The 17,261-nt window shown below is 39.2% G+C and overlaps 1 protein-coding gene across 3 annotated transcripts in view; it reads right to left on the minus strand.

Annotated features, from left to right (window-relative positions):
- Window positions 1–3,066: 3,066 nt before the first annotated feature.
- The window catches only part of CWH43 (cell wall biogenesis 43 C-terminal homolog), a 58,037-nt gene continuing 43,842 nt past the window's right edge, over window positions 3,067–17,261 (minus strand). For 2 of the 3 annotated variants that reach the window (XM_040483991.1, XM_040483999.1), the window contains exons 14-16: window positions 13,097–13,158; window positions 6,538–6,693; window positions 3,067–3,333 (exon numbers count right to left, since the gene is read on the minus strand). In XM_040483991.1, coding sequence (XP_040339925.1) covers window positions 3,255–3,333; window positions 6,538–6,693; window positions 13,097–13,158 — 297 coding nt within the window. In that variant the 3' untranslated portion in view covers window positions 3,067–3,254. Of the gene's footprint in view, window positions 3,334–6,537; window positions 6,694–12,075; window positions 12,165–13,096; window positions 13,159–17,261 lie in introns of those variants that run through there. The other variant, XR_005793170.1, reaches the window with a different exon arrangement.

Raw genomic sequence — 17,261 nt, forward strand, 5'->3', positions numbered from 1 at the left:
AGGACTTCTAGTACTATGTTGAATAAAAGTAGCAAGAGTAGTGGACATCCTTGTCTTGTTCCTGATCTAAAAGGGAAAGTTCTCAGTTTTTCACTATTGAGTTATTAGCTGTGGATTTTTCATATATGGCCTTTATTATGTTGAGGTATGTTCCCTCTGAACCCCCTTTGTTGAGAGTTTTTGACGTGAATCAGTGTTGAATTTTATCAAACGCATTTTCTGCATCTATTGAGATGATCATATGATTTTTATCTTTCATTTTGTTGAGGTGTTATATCACGCTGATTGATTTCAACATATTGAATCCCTGCATCCTTGCATCCCTGGAATAAATCCCACTCGATCCCGATGATCCTCTTAATGTATTGTTGAATGCAATTTGCTAATATTTTGCTGATGATTTTTGCATCTATTTCATCAGGGATATTGGCCTATAGTTTTGTTTTTTTTTTTTGGTGGGGGGGTGCGGTTTGTGGTGTCTTCGTTTGGTTTTGGCATCAGGGTAATGTTCACCTCATAGAATTTATTTGGAAGGTTTCCCTCCTCTTCTATTTTTTGGAATAGTTTGAGGAGAAGAGGTGTTCATTCTTTTTTAAGTGTTTGGTAGAATTCACCTGTGAAACCGTGTGGTCCTGGATTTTTATTTTTTGGTAGTTTTTTTGATTACCAACTCAATTTCATTACTAGTATTTGGTCTGTTCAGATTCTCCTACGGATTCGGTTTTGTAAGATTGTATATTTCTGAGAATTTATCCATTTCCTCTAGGTTGTCCAATTTGTTGGCATATAATTTCCTATAGTATTCTCTTATAATCCTTTGCATTTCTGTAGTGTCATAGTTACTTCTCTTTAATTTCTGATTTTATTTATTTGGGTCCTTTCTGTTTTTTTCTTGATGAGTCTGGCTAAGGGTTTATCAATTTTCTTTATCTTTTTGAAGAACGAGGTCTTGGTTTATTGATTTTTTTCTATGTTTTTTTTTCATTTCTATGTCATTTTTTTCTGCTCTGATTTTTATGATTTCCTTCCTTGTACTCACTTTGGGATTTCTTTGTTCTTCTTTTTCTAGTTCCTTTAGATGTGAAGGTTAGATTGTTTATTTGAACTTATTCTTGTTTTCTGAGGTAGGCTTGTATCACTATATATTTCCCTCTTAGAAGTGCTTTTGCTGCATCCCAAAGATTTTGGACCATTGTGTTTTCATTTTCATTTGTCTCCATGTGCTTTTAATTTCTTCTTTGATTCCTTCATCGATCCATTGGTTGTTTAGTATTATGTTTCGACTCCATGTTTGTGTTTGTGCTTTTTCCAGGTTTTTTCTTATGGTTGATTTCTAGTTTCATACCATTGTGATAAAAAAAGATGCAGGTATGATTTCAATTTTCTTGAATTTACTGAAGCTTGTTGTGTGGCCTAACTTGTGCGATCTCTTCTGGAGAATGTTCCATGTACACTTGAAAAGAATGTGTATTCTGTTGGTTTGGGATAGAATGTTCTATATATATCTGTTATATCCATCTGGTATAGTGTGTCATTCAGAGACACTGTTTCCTTATTGATTTTCTGCCTGGATAATCTACCCATTGATGTAAGTGGGGTGTTAAAGTCCCCTACCATTTTTGTATTACCATCAAGTTCTCTCTTTATGTCTGTTAATATTTGCTTTATGTATTTAGGTGCTCCAATGTTGGGTGCATATATTTTTGTAACTGTTATTCTCTGTTGTTGGATTGATCACTTTATAATTATGTAATGCCCTTCTTGTCTCTTGCTCCAGTTTTTGTTTTCTCTGATTTTGCCTATTTTGTTTGATACTATATATTTTTTTCTGCTTTCATTTTCGTAGTAAATGTGTTTACATCCCTTTACTTTCAGTTGGTATGTGTCTTTACATCTGAAGTGAGTCTCTTGTAGGAAGCATACAGATGAGTTGGGTTTTTTTAAATATATTTTGCCACCCTATGTCTTTTGATCGGCGCATGGAGCATTTAGGCCACTTGTATGTGAAGTTCTAGCAGACAGGTGTGAACTTATTGCCATCTTATTGTTTTCTGATTGTTTTTATAGTTCTTCTCTATTCCTTTCCTCCTCTTTTGCTCTCCTTCTTTGTGATTGATGAGTTTCTGTAGTGTTATGTTTGGTTTTCTTTCTCTTTATTTTTTGTGTCTATGTCACTGGTTTTGGGTTTGTGTTACCATGAGGTTCATATATAGCATCCTAAGTATATAGCAGTCTAAATTAAGTTGATGGTCATTTAAGTTCAAATGCATCCTTAAAAAAAAAAATTCTTGGGTATTCTACACATTCAGAAAAACTGCTCTAGTAATAAACTATTGACGTGATCCCTGAAAGTATCATGTAGATATATTTTAAAACCCGAGGGACATAATATTTTGAATATGGCAGTGTGCTCAGTACATGTTTACTAAATAGATGTAAGGAAGCCCCTTAGATTGTGACATAAAACCTCTGAATTTCTCTCTCATATTTTTTGATCTCTATCCCAAAAGATAAAACAAGATTTAGGGCCCTTTCCAGTCCTAAGATGAAATGTGCCCCCATGAACATTTAAATTACTATTCCCCACAGAGATGGTGCTGTTGGGCTGAATTCTCTCCATCACCTACCTGCTTGGTTCTAGGGAAGAAAATGCATTCTGTGGGACCTGTGTGCTGAGGTGTGCTCCTTGACAGCCGGGGCCTGACTGGAGATAACACCACAGTGTGTCATGTACAGCCATGAGAGAAAAGACAGATGATTCTATCATAGCTCCAGGAAGAATGGTGATGGGCATGCTTCTCCTGATGAGTCAACAACAGTTATATGGACACATTATTCTTCTAACAATTAGACTTAATCGTTAAACATTTTTTTCCTTGCTTTGTCCCAGGAGGAAAATAAGTCTGGATTTAATGTTTGTAAGTAGTCCTTCTAGCTCATCAGTAAATCAATTTTTCTATTTTAAGCATTAAAAAGGTAAGGCATTTTTTTATTCTTTTGTCTCTAGTAGTAAAACTTTCTTATATTACCCCACATTCTATATTTTATCAGAAATTTAAGAAAAGCAATTTGGAGAATTGCTTTTATTTAGTAAGATATTTAAATAAATTGATAGAATTTCCCACTGCATAAATACCATATTTTTTCAAAACTGAGGTTCTTTGTGTGTAGTTTCCCATTTTCATGCATCTCTCTTCTTATACACTTTTGTTTTCCACAGACTTGCTCAGTCAATGCATCCTGTTTTAAATAGGTCATAAAAAGTATTTGGGAGTACTCATATGAAAATGGTGATCGTTCTCATAATGGTGTCCTTCTTTATAGGATCCAAATCTAAAAAACAAAAACAAACAAAACAAACAAACAAAAAGACATGTAATTGACATGTAAAAACCATTCATGAAGGTACATTCTTATATAAAATTTCAACCATAATCTACTTTGGTTTTACTTACCTATCATAAAACCAAGAGAGATGTGATCAATTTACAAATCAGTAAATGAAGACATAAAAAAGGATTCATGCATATGGGAAAGGCAGACTAAAATTTTAACCTTTGAAGTCCTCTTTCCATGTATATGAATCATTCCAAAAGCACAACCGTTTAAGAATTATTAGCTGATAACATTGGCGGAAAATAAGCCTGGATTTTCTCTCTAGTGTTCAGTTTGCAAAATATCCATTTTATGGATGAGGGGATCATGAAACCTGAAATGTTATTCGTGTTACATTAATGCACGTGCAATCTACTTGCAATTTCAACTTCTTAGTCTTCTACAGATGCTACAGAAGAACAGCTTACTTTACTGATGAATAATTAATTCTATAGCTCTTGTTGGTATGATGAAATATAAAAGGCACTAGAAAGGAACCTAAGACATGAGCAAATGAAGCCACTGACTTCCTTTTCTTCATCAGCAATCACAGCATCCAAATAACCTTCATAATACAGGAGATAGGAGGTCTGTTTAATTTGTCATCTCAAAACAATAATAAGGAACATTAAAATAGCACCTCTGATCTGCGATGACTAGAACTGAGTCCTAAGGAAGTAATCAAGGATGCACCCAAAGTTATAATTAGGAGTCCCCAGAAGACTTCTTATAATAATGAAAAGAATAAATGAGCAAAAACAACTCATTTGGTTAGCTATATTTGGTACATCCATATAATGGAATATTATGGAAGCATTTACAAATATTTTCAGAAGAATATATTGTTATGGAAGGAAGCTCATCATATAGTGTTTGGATGAAAAAAATCAGGTTAATACATAAAACGTCTATACAGACATATGCACATATACATATATGATTCATACATTTATAAAGTTGGGATAATTGTGTGATATATAGACATATATGCACATAAAAAGCAGAGATGTACCAAAACTATTACCAGTGATAACCTCTGAATTGCTCGTCTCCCCAGTAGAACATAAGCTCCATAGGACAAAAATTTGGTCTTATTCACCATTTTGTCCTCAGTATCTAGCACCAGGCCTGGCCTCAGGCCTGGCAATGAGTACTTGTTGACTTAAAGAATGGGATTTTTGGTGAACTCAGTATTCGTTGACTTTATTTAATACATCTTCATATATATATATATATGGAATTTTTAAATTAAGACACGCTTTCTACTTATACTTCTGTTATTTTCATAATTAAACTGAGTGCGAAAACAGATCTAGTTCCCTTCACAGGTGGTTTGGATCAGTCTGCAGTTGTGATTAGCTAAAAATATTTTCTTTGGACTTCTCCACACTCCTGATATATGAGAATAAGGAAACAGGGAGACCTTTTTCCTTCCTAGATTTTCTAGCTTCCATATAAGAAGCCACCTCAGTTGACAAAAGGAAGAAAACTTTCTATTTCACTTCTACCGCGACTACTATAAATATTACTGTTGCTATTGTATCTACTGCCTAATAAGCACTCACCATGCACTATTTTTTTTTCTAAACAATTTTATCGAAATGTGCCAAGAGCACACGGTCAGCACAAATGTATGAACAGGAAAAAACCCACATGTATCACCATGCACTATTCTAAGAGCTCTAGGTGTCGGTCAGACCTCAAATAACCTTAGGAGATAGGTGCTACGATTTTTCCCGTTTTGCAGGTGAGAAACTTGAGGCTTAGAGGGATTAGCCAACTTGCCTGTAGTTACCCAGCTGTTTCTGACAAAAGTGAGGATTGGAACCGGGTAGCTTGACCCCAGAGCCCATGCTGTTCATGAGCGCATTCCACACACTAGGGATGAGATCAAACAGTAATGCAAGCAATCAAGACTTGGTTGTATGGAGCGCCCAGGTGGCTCAGTCAGTTGAGAATACAACTTTTGATTTCCGCTCGGGTCATGATCTCATGGTCGTGAGATCGAGCCCCACGTTGGGCTTTGCACTGGGTGTGGAGCCTGCTTGGGATTCTCTCTCTCTCTCCCTCTATCCTTGCCCCTCACTCTCTCTCTTAAAAAAAATAAATAAATAAATAAAAAATAAAAAAGACTTGACTGTAGCTCTTCTTACATGTGTTCCCTATACTTCGGTACAGTTTTTTCTTGTTGTAAGGAGAGACAAGGAAGAAAAAGAATATGGATAAATTCCATCACCAACACCACACCCCCCCACCCAGGCAAAAAAAATGAAGTCTGAGAAGTTTCCATAATGACTAGCTGGTAAAAGTAGTATATATATCAAATAATAATAACATATATAGATATGTTCTGGCTTTGGTTTTATGCAAACATTTCTTCTCATTATCTAGTCATAGGAAGAAAAAAGAGCACATACTCCAAAGCACATAGTTTGCTGCAAATAGATTTCTCAGATAACCTCTATTCAGAACTAAACAGAATCCAATATATTTCGCATGCTAGAATCTCTGTGGTGAAAACGAATTATCCACTCTCCGCAGGCTCAGTCTTAATTGTACGTCTGAATAACGGAACGATTTTGTAAAACTCAAAGCCGACACCACCAAGAGGTCCTGCTGAGTCGGTCTGGGTGGGGCTCTCCACGTGAGTGGCACATGCAGCCAGAGCTGAGAATCTGAGCAACCTAACGATGCTAACAGGCTTCCTCCCCAGTTGTTAGCTCTGTCACTCACTAGCTATGTACCCTAATGAAGTTACTTCATGTTCCTCAGCCTGAACTTACCTATAAAATGAGGACAACAAGAGTACCAACCCAATGACGATTAGTTGAGGTAATACCCAAAGCACCTAGAACAGGGCCTGGGACACAGAACACTCACAGATTCGCTGTTGTGATGGTGTTGATGGTGATGGTGATGAAGAGGATGCCAATGTGATCTTTTTCACCTGAGCCTGAGACCATAACATGTTTCTCTGTCCCAGAAATCAGGGACCATAACTTCAACCCAAGTGGGACAGTATCTTTTTTACCATGAGATCCCTTACCTGAATGAACCTCTAGAACCATACATAATTTGGAGCTCATTGTGAGATAGTATTTAGGTCTGTAAAGGGGATGTGGTGCCTCAACTGTAGTCAACAACATGAAAGAATTCACTCACCTAGGATTGAAATGAATTTCCTTAGGAACTGCCCTCTGGTCTGTGACTACTTTCTGGTTGTCTCTATAATTAATGGGGTCATCAGGGATCCTAAATTTGGCCATCTGAATTTCAGAGTCACTCAGTTCAGCACGGGAGATTCTTGCATAGCCCAATCTGTGGCAGAAATAGAAATGGTTTGCAAAGGTTTTATCACCAAATAGAAATCTGATGAGATCTAATAGATAATACCTGCATTATTAAGCCAGTTTCCCATTTATAACTCTACTCTGTACATCACTACAATTAGCTTGATTTATTACTCCAAATATTTATCAAAACATTGCTTTTACTATATAAATGAATAAGGAACATGCACCCAGGCTTAATTAACTAAACATACACTAATGAATATTCTGTCTCTACAAATTGCCTATCACATGATTATATTTTGCATCGAGAAAAGGAGTTCTCCACAATGACAGCAGCATATGCCTAAATTCTTTCTTACCTTTAAAATTCAAATATCACATGCATATTTTCATCCACATTTACAAGTCTAATAGAGAAGATTTTGTATGTCTGAAAAAAACTGCACATCCTGTTTTTGCTTAGAGCTGTCAGTTCTTCAGGAAATCAAAGCATTTTATAGGTATTATCCAAATAGTTACAGAGAAGCCCAGATGGAAACCATAAGCAACCAAGAATTCATTTTTATTTTATTTTATTTTATTTTATTTTATTTTATTTTATTTTATTTTATTTTATTTATATCTGGTCTCTCTAAAAAATACCTATCAGCTTCAGTTATTCACTTATTCGATGAACAAATATGTATCGAGTCCCTACTACATACAGGCATTGTTCCAGGTATTGGGGATAAACAGTGAACAAAACAAGGCCCTTGCCTTCATAGAGCTTTCGTTCTAGCTGAGGAGGACAGATTAAATATGTATGTGTACACTCTATCAGGTGGTGAAAAGGCCGAAGTCCCCTAGGGGACTAAGCAGAGTAAAGAGGACAGGGAATGCTCAGTGGCAGAGGCTGCTATCTTAGAGTAAATGCTCACAGCATATTGCTCTGATCGAGTGCCATTTGAGCAAAAGTTTGAATGAAGTAAAGGAGCAAGCCCGTACAGATACTGGAGGATGGGCGCTCTAGGGAAAAGGCGGAGCAAATGCAAACAACCCGAAGGAGAATGTGCCTGGCTTTTTTGAGGGCCAGTTCCACAATGACCAGAGTGGAGTGCATAAGGGCAAACACCTTGGGGGTGAGTTTGGACGGGTGCTGGGGATAGTAGACGATACAACTTTCCTTACAGACCACTGGAAAGACTTCAGATATTTTTCCGACAGTGAGATGGCAATCCAAGGCATTCTGTGCAGAAATGCAGTGGCTACTGTGTAGAGGATAGACTCCAGGGAAAGGGTGGAAGAAGGGAGACCAGGTAGGAGGCCACTGCAATAATTTCGGTGAATGCTGGTGGGGGCTTGAGCCAGACTAGTAATAGGAGAAACATTTAAAACAAAACCCGTACCTACGTACAAAATAGAGACAGGAACCCAGAGCTGAGACAAGTAGAGGCAGCAAGTCTGCGCACCACGAAGGGTAAAAGGAGAGCCACGGCAGCATCGGAATGGGGTGGAAGCTGTCTGACAGGCTGACGTGTTTACTAAGCTCAGGTCCCAAATCCGTGCGGTACCCTGTAATTCTAGGTCACTCTGTCCAGTGAATCTAGGGTTTTTTATTGCTCAAATATCTAAGATCAACGTTCTAACTCCTTTCATGGACACTGCCTTCAAGGTCCTTCTAAAAGTCCTTGAAGATAAGGAACCTGACAACCAAATCATCTACTAAAACAAGGGATTTCTCATTGTCCATAAGTTTTTATTAAGTGCTTGACTGAGTGCAGATGATTGAGATAACGTTTACAGAATTGGTCTTATGGACAGAAACTGAAAAACAGTAATCCCTCACTTCATTAATTTGGGTATTTTTAAATTTTAAAATCCAGGATGGTTAACATACAGTGTAATATTAGTTTCAGGTGTACGATCTAGGGGTTCAACACTTACATACATCAGCCAAGGCTCATCATGACAAGTGCCCTCCTTAATCGCCATCACCTGTCTAGCCCATCCCCCCTCCCCCAGCCACTTCCCCTCTGGTGACCATCAGTTTGTTCTCGATAATTAAGAGTCTGTTTCTGGGACTGCCTTTCTCTCTTTTTTCTTTGCTTGTTTTTTATTTGTTTCTTAAATTCCACATAGGAGTGAAATCATATGGTATTTGTCTTTCTCGACCCTCTAGCTCCATCCACATCATTGCAAATGGCAAATTTCATTCTTTTTATGGACGAATATTATTCCGTTGTGCATATACACCACTTCTTTATCCATTCATCTATCAATGGACACTTGGGCTGCTTTCATAATTTGGCTATTATAAATAATGCTGCCGTAAATATAGGGATGCATGTATCCCTTTGAATTAGTGTTTTGTATTTTTTAGGTAAATATGATTACTGGATTGTAGGGTACTTACACTTTTAACTTTTTGAGGAGTCTCCATACTGTTTTCAGAGTGGCTGGAAACCAGTCTGCATTCCCACCAACAGTGCAAAAGGGTTCCTTTTTGTCTATATTCTTGCCAATACTTGTTATTTCTTGTGTTTTTTCTTTTAGCCATTCTGATAGGTGTGAGGTGATCATTGTAGTTTTGATTTGCATTTCCCTGTTCATGAGTGATACTGAGTGTCTTTTCATGTGTCTGTTGGCCATCTGGATGTCTTCTTTGGAGAAATGTCTGTTCATTTCTTCTGCCCATTTTTAGTTGGATTATTTGTCTTTGGGGTATTGAGTTTTATAAGTTCTTTATATAATGTTTTGGATACTAACCCTTTATCAGATAAGTCGTTTGCAAGTATGTTCTATATCTTCTCCCATTCAGCAGGTTGCTTTTAGTTTTGTTGATTGTTTCCTTTGCTGTGCAGAAGCTTTTTATTTTTCTTTTATTTCCCTTGCCTCAGGACACAAATCTAGAAAAATGTTGCTATGGCCAAAGTCAGATAAATTCCTGCCTGTGCTCTCTTCTAGGATTTTTATTGTTTCAGGTTTCATATTTAGGTCTTTCATCCATTTTGAATTTATTTTTGTGTATGGTATAAGAAAGTGGCCCAGTTTCATTCTTGTGCATGTCACTGTCCAGGTTTCTCAACACCATTTGTTGAAGAGGCTGTCTGTTTCCCAATGGATATTCTTTCCTGTGTTGTTGAAGATCAACTGACCATATAGAGTTGCGGGTTCGTTTCTGGATATCCTGTTGTGTTCCATCGATCTATGTGTTTTTGTGCCAGGACCATATTGTTTTGATCACTACAGCTTTGTAATATAACTTGAAGTCTGGAACTGTGATGCCTCCAGCTTTGTGTTTCTTTTTCAAAACTGCTTTGGCTATTTAGGGTCTTTTGTGGTTTCATATACATTTTAGGACTTTTTTGGTTTTAGTTCTGTTACATTTCCATCTGTTATAGACTAAATGTTTGTATCATCCCCTGAATTCATATGTCAAACTGTAATCCCCAATATAGCCCTATATGGAGATGGGGTTTCAAAGGAAGTAGTTAAGTTAAATGAGGTCACAGGGGGTGGGACCTTGATCCAATAGGACTCTCATTCTTTTAAGAAGAGACACCACACAGCACGTGTGCCCACTCTCTCTGTCTCCAGAACAGTGAGAAAATACATTTCTGTTGTTTAAGCCACCCAGCTATATTTGGCATATATGTGTAAATATTTATATATAAAAATCTGCTCCCTAACTCTTCCAAGGAAAGGTGATAAAGGTCTTGGGCCACAAGTATACATAGCCAAATGATTAGCTATTATGGGCACTGGTATTATAAACAGCACTTTTCCTTGGCAACTAACAATATTACAACTTCAATTTATACCTATTTCGGTCTATATCATAAACTGTTTTCTAGAAATTCCCATGAAAACAACCACTTTGATATGAATGTAAACAGAAACAATGTTTTCAATCTGATATACATGTTACAAAACTAATACTTTAGCATCTCCCTCCCCCACCTTAACCCTTTGGAAACCCCAAAATAATAGTCAACCTGTCTGTCCTGCAGCCATGTGGGCATGTTCTGGGCCTCTTGGAGTTTCTGAGTTATTAGTGTAACCAGAATGATCCTGACATCTCAAGCATCTCCTTGTCTCACCCCAGTAAGCATATGAACCCGTAGAATTGCTCAGGACCTAATAAAGGTCACCATTATATTAAGTCAGGGCCAAAGTTCTTAGAGTCCACAGAACTTGTGACCTGCTGCCTTCCTCCCTGCCCATATACTCCCCTTACGTCTTCTCCCACCTCCATTTAGCTACACACACTCCAGCCCCACTAGCCTCACTTTTCTTTAGATACATCTGGCACTCTGTCTTTGGGCTTTTACACTAGCTAGTCCCTGGAGGGGTCTTCTCTCAGATAGCCACATGGTCCACTGCTTTAAATCTTAGCTCCAATGTCACCTTCTCAGTAAGACCTACCCAACCCCTACTTATAATGGCACCCCACCTCCATACTCTGGATGCTCTTTACCCTGCTCAATGTTTCCCCGCCACACTCATCACTTCCTAAAATACAACATCATGGAATTATTGTGTTTCTTTCTCCTGCCAGGGTACAGATCTTTCTCTGTCTTATTTACTACTTATACCCCTGGTGTTCTGCATACATTATGTTCCACCAATACTTGTTGAATGACAAATAAGGTGAAGAACAGTTGGACATAATGGTTTGCTTTCACCAGACTATGACTCATCACTGAACAAGCCATGTCTCCAACGGGAGAGAAGCTGACCCTGTGATTCCGTATCACCCCTACAAGGCAACTGTTTTCTTTCATAAATGTGGACCACAGATCTTAGAATGTTCCTTAGGGGTGATCAGTTCAACATCGCCCCTAACTTCACCAGGTAGCCAATGCCAGGACACCTCTGGGTGATGACGTGCTCTGTGCGGAGGAGGGTCAAAGGCCCAGAGAGGCCCATTCATAGAAGCCCACACCAGAGTTCCCAGCACTTTCCCAAGGAGGGTAGTTAGGGGCCTCGGGCCAAATATCTCCAAACAGATTGTGTACTAGCAGGAGAGAGCTGTGAGCTTCGGGGACTGTCTCCAGCATGTTCCCTCCACTGAAGAACCCTGTAAGTGGAGGGACCTGTGAATCGATCCGCTGTCCACAGGATCTGTCCCCACTTACCTCTCTCATGTCACCTCCCATCTCTCTCTATTCTAGCCACGCTGGCCTCCTCACCGTTGGCAACCAACACCACTCAAACTTTTGTGCCTGCTCTTCCCTTTGCTGGCAGTGCTCGTCACAGGATAAACGCAGGTGACCTTCCTCGTGTCTTCCAGGCTGCTGCCCACCCTAAAGATCACACCACAGCCACCCCTCAGCCTGCACGCTCCATCCCCATCCTTCTTACCTGGCCTCACTCATCTTCGCGTCACATTTGCCACCACCTGCCCTTCTCTTTCTCAGGTGCTTACCTTCCGTCTCCTTCCACTGGAATGTAAGCTGCACGGTAGTCAACGGTTCTGTTTGGCTCCCATGACAGCCTCACTGCTTAGAACAATGCCTGGCACGTAACAGGCATTTAACAAATACTTGTTGAATAAATGAGTGAATCCAAGAATAAATGACTAGTCCCTTTTTTGGTATTAAAACTGCTTCAGCTTCTTTAAAGGAAATACTACTGGGGCGCCTGGGTGGCGCAGTCGGTTGAGCGTCCGACTTCAGCCAGGTCACGATCTCGCGGTCCGGGAGTTCGAGCCCCGCGTCAGGCTCTGGGCTGATGGCTCAGAGCCTGGAGCCTGTTTCCGATTCTGTGTCTCCCTCTCTCTCTGCCCCTCCCCTGTTCACGCTCTCTCTCTCTCTGTCCCAAAAATAAATAAACGTTGAAAAAAAATTAAAAAAAAAAAAAATAAATAAATAAAGGAAATACTACTTTCAAAACGGATGTACAAAGTTACATATTTGAATTTTAAGATCCTTCAAGTATATTATTTTGGAATATACATACCCTAATATATGCATATGTGGATAGTATTCACTTTTTGATATGGGGTGATTTTTTTAAAAATATAACTTACCTAGAGATCTCACCACAATATAGTAGTGATTCCAACAAGTGAGTCAACCTATCCCAAATTACATGATTAGAACTTGGCAAAGCTGGAATTCAACTTATTCCATGGTCCTTGATGTTCCCACCATGCATACAGTCAAAACTGGGAGCATTCCTAACATGTGTTAATATGTGTTTCTCATGCTTAATAACTTACACAGTATCCTTTTTATACAATCAAGCTTAATTTACTCTGTCATTTATTCTTTCTTATATCATTAGACCATGCCTTGAAAAAATGGTTAAACCGTGTAACTAGCCAAATCAATGTGCATAAAAAGTCACAAAATGACGTCTGTAAAGTTTTTTCCTTCCAGGATAGACCCAAAAGATCGCAGTCGTAAGAGATAATAAAACAACAACAGTCAAAAACCTATGCTCACCTGATCAGCCCTCGATACATAATATATTCACACCATCTGTCTCGATCTGTGCTGTCAATATCCTACATAAAGAACAGAGAAGAGAATGTTTAAAGCATAAAAAACAGTGCTCTATTCTGAATTGCCAAGGAAATGTGTGAAGGACAGTAATAAATATGCTTTTGTGCATGCTGTTTTCTCTGCCTCACTCCTAATGATCTGTCAAGGTCCAAATTATTTATTCACCCTACAGACATTCCTGGAGCACCTACTGGGTGCCCATCGAGGCCCTCTACTGGGTGCTGGGGGCACAAAGGTGAAGGTGGTCTACAGAGAGGGTTAGGCAGGTGAATCAGCAATACAGACACTGGCTTCCTGTGGCTTTCCACGTCCTTCATCCCAAGCAGAATTTACCGCATCCTCATCGTTCATGCCCTGCAGTACTTTATACACACCAGCTACACCATTCTGGACAGTTATTTGTTTCTAGGTCTCCACCCTCCCCTTCCTGAGCGGAGGGACCCTTCATCACGTTGCCGCCCTGGTACTTAGCACGAAGCCTGGCATTCGGCAGGAGCTCAATCTGTGTTTGTTAAATTGAATCATTGGAAATAAACACATTTGGGGAGTAACCATGAGTCTTTTAGATGTTGAAAGCTTAAGACCGGTGTTATTTTTCATCAGAGAAGCAGAACATAAACATATTCTTTTTCTGTAATGTGGTGGGAAACTAAATATGGAGCTTTTATACTGAACAAATTTCCATCTCCTTCTTTTTAAAAATCCTATCAATAAAAAATATACGTCACTTTTGATCATTTCTCAATTTTACTATTAAAATTTAACTTAAAATATGTTTTTAAATCACTAAAAGAAAACACATTTATTACCTATTTCTTCATTTTTTTCATAAGCTTAATGGTGAACACATAGATGCTTGTTAATCTTTACTATTATTTATATGCCCCACTCAACCCATTTACATGCCTTTGCATACATGGAAAAAATTATACTACAGTTTAAAAGTTAAACTTTAAAATGTTAATGATGAAAAAAGCAAGTAAAATTGAAAGAGTACTGTTTGGTTTGCCTTGGAAAGAAATAAAAATTTAGTCATTCAGCTGTATATACTGGGAACCATAAACTATGAATATGTTTAACTGTCATGTTTTTTATTAGATTTTTAAAAAGATGCTGTCAAATTTTAAGACTGCAGAATTCAAATACTCATTTCTTAAAGAGAAAAATCTGTTCATCCAAGCATTTATGATTAAAACTCCTCTCCGCATTAATAAACTTCCTAATAGAAAAAGCTATATGAGAATTCACTGCCAGTCTTGACACAGCTTTTGACCATGATAGTGGTAACCAACAGAGGATTAAATAAAAATCAAATAAAATGCCTCTTCCTTAACATCATCCATATCCCTTACACACACACACACACACACACACACACACACACACACACACACACACTATACAATTTCCTTCTCTTATTAGGACGCAATTGTTTCTTAGACTTGCCCAATATGGTCATCTAACATTCTTTTATACTTTATAGACTATGTACTCACACGTTTATCTTATCTGATTTTATGCGTACAGCCAGATGCACATAGTACATATACATATACAGAGCTCCCACTTCCTGAGTGCCCCCTACATACAAGGTTGAGGGCCCTGCAGACATTATCTTATATTTCATCCTCATATCCACCCTGTGATACAACAGATATTACTCTCACCACTTTACAGATGTGGCCACGGAGGCCTGGAAATTTTAAATAGCTTGCCCCCAGGTCACACAGCTGGTAAATGAGGCACCTGTTGGGCTAGTGAGACCACATGGAGAGAGAGGCCCAGCCATTGACCAGCACCAAAGCCCCAGGCATGTGAATGGGACCATCTTTGAACCCAGGACACAGCCACCAGCTGACTACACGAGTGAACCCAGGCAAGAACAGAAAACCCACAGAATCAAAGGAGTCTTAAACTACTGTTGTTTTAAGCCACGAAGGTTTGAAGTGGTTTGTTACACAGTGCTAAGTAACCGATACGGCCTCTGACTCCACACGTATCAGGATTTCCTTTTTTTCTTCTGACCTCTCTTTAATCTCTCTTCTGAAATAATCTCCCTGGGGCACCTGGGTGGCTCAGTCGGTTGAGCTGGGGTCATGATCTTGCAGTTTGTGAGTTCAAGCCCCACATCAGGCTTGCTGCTGTGGGCTTGTCAGTGCAGAGCCCTCTTCGGATCCTCTGTCCCCCTCTCTCTGCCCTTCCCCCACTTGCGCACTCCCCAAAATAAATACATCTTTGATAATCTCCCTTCTCTTCTCTCACCATCATCCCCATGATAGCTACATCAGTGTTTATTTATTTTAGAGAAAGAGAGAGAGAGAGAGACAGAATGCAAGCAGGGGAAGGGCAGAGAGAGAGGGAGACACAGAATCGGAAGCAGGCTCCAGGTTCTGAGCTATCAGCACAGAGCCCAACAAGGGGCTCGAACTCAGGGACTGCAAGATCATGACCTGAGCGGAAGTCAGACACCTAACCGACTGAGCCACCCAGGCACCCTGATAGTCACATTAAATGCAACTTTATCAGAGGTTCTCTTTGGCCTTCCTTTTACACTTCTCTAACTTAGTAGCCGTATCATCCACTTCCAAGGCTTCCACGATTACCTAGATGGTGGCAGTTCCTTAATCTATTTTCTAGTCCTGACTGTTCTCCTCAATTCCAAATCCATATATCCAGCTGCCTGTTGGACATCTCCATGAATATCCCACAGATGCCTTGAGTTAGCCTAGAGCTAAATTTATTATCATCTTTGCAAAGCTCTTCTTCCTTCAGTATTCTCTTTAATAATGTCACCATCATAAACCCTCTGACCAAAGCCAAAATCATGGGTCTATCTTGACTCCACTTCCTGCTTTATCCATTGTCACAGAGATTCACTCATCTCCCCGATATCTGACTGTCTTTTTCCCCAGCTTGTAGTATTTTTAGCTGCTGGGTGTATCATCAAGATTTAAGAGTGTACCTCCTGACTTCTTATACATCCAGTCAATGAAATGTAAGTACGGTGTTGGAAGTCAGTTTCCTGGAATTTGCACTCTTAGCCCCTTCTTAATCCCTTCCTCTATCTTGCTAGCTAGAACATGGATGCTGCCATCGTGGACCATGAGGCAAATTTGGGAATAGAAACCTTGTAAAGTGATGCCACAGGATAGAAGGAACACATTCCTGAAACCATGGAGTGCACCAGGACTGGATCACCTGCCCAGAATTTTACATAAAGAAATACAGTAGTAAAAAATATTTTTAAAAAATTTAAGGGGCACCTGGGTGGCTCAGTCAGTTAAGCATCCGACCTTAGCTCAGGTCATGATCTCACGGTTGTTGAGTACAAGCCTCGCATCAGGCTCTGTGCTGACAGCTCAGAGCCTGGAGCCTGCTTCAGATTCTGCGTCTCTCTCTCTCTCTCTCTGTCCCTCCCTTGCTCAGGCTTTGTCTCTCTCTCTCTCAAAAATAAATTTAAATATTAAAAAAATAAATAAATAAGGGGTGCCTGAGTGGCTCAGTTGGTTAAGCATCTGACTTCGGCTCAGGTCATGATCTCACAGTTCGTGAGTTTGAGCCCCACATCAGTCTCTATGCTGACAGCAGGGAGCCTGGAGCCTGCTTCGGATTCTGGGTCTCCCTCTCTCTCTGCCCCTCCCCTGCTTGTGCACGTTTTTATCTCTCTCTCTCACTCTCTCTCTCTCTCAAAAATAAACATCAAAAAAAATTTTAAACATGTTTAGACAAATAAAAATTAAAAAAAAAGAAATACAGTTCTCTGCTATTTAAGCCACAGTAGAAACCCTATTCATACTATGCTCTTTCTCATGTCTTTCCAAGCACTTGGTAAAATAGGTAAGCTTTTTTCTCTGCAAATATCTCAAGAAGATGAAGTTGAAAACAAAAGGTAAAGGACCAAGAAATCTACACAGGACTTAATGGAATATAACAATTATATTTCTCATTATAAGTCACTGCATTTATTAGCATTCTAGTGTATGTATGTCTCAAGGATTTGATTTGTGTGTCAGTTCCCCAGAGCATGATTATATCTGGGTACACTGACAAATCCAGGTTTTGGACCCAAACAGGTAAGGACTAAATTCAGTTAGTGAGGCCCTAT

Source organism: Herpailurus yagouaroundi, unplaced genomic scaffold, assembly GCF_014898765.1.
Source record: "Herpailurus yagouaroundi ecotype Mexico unplaced genomic scaffold, PumYag 28, whole genome shotgun sequence".
NCBI lineage: Eukaryota > Metazoa > Chordata > Mammalia > Carnivora > Felidae > Herpailurus > Herpailurus yagouaroundi.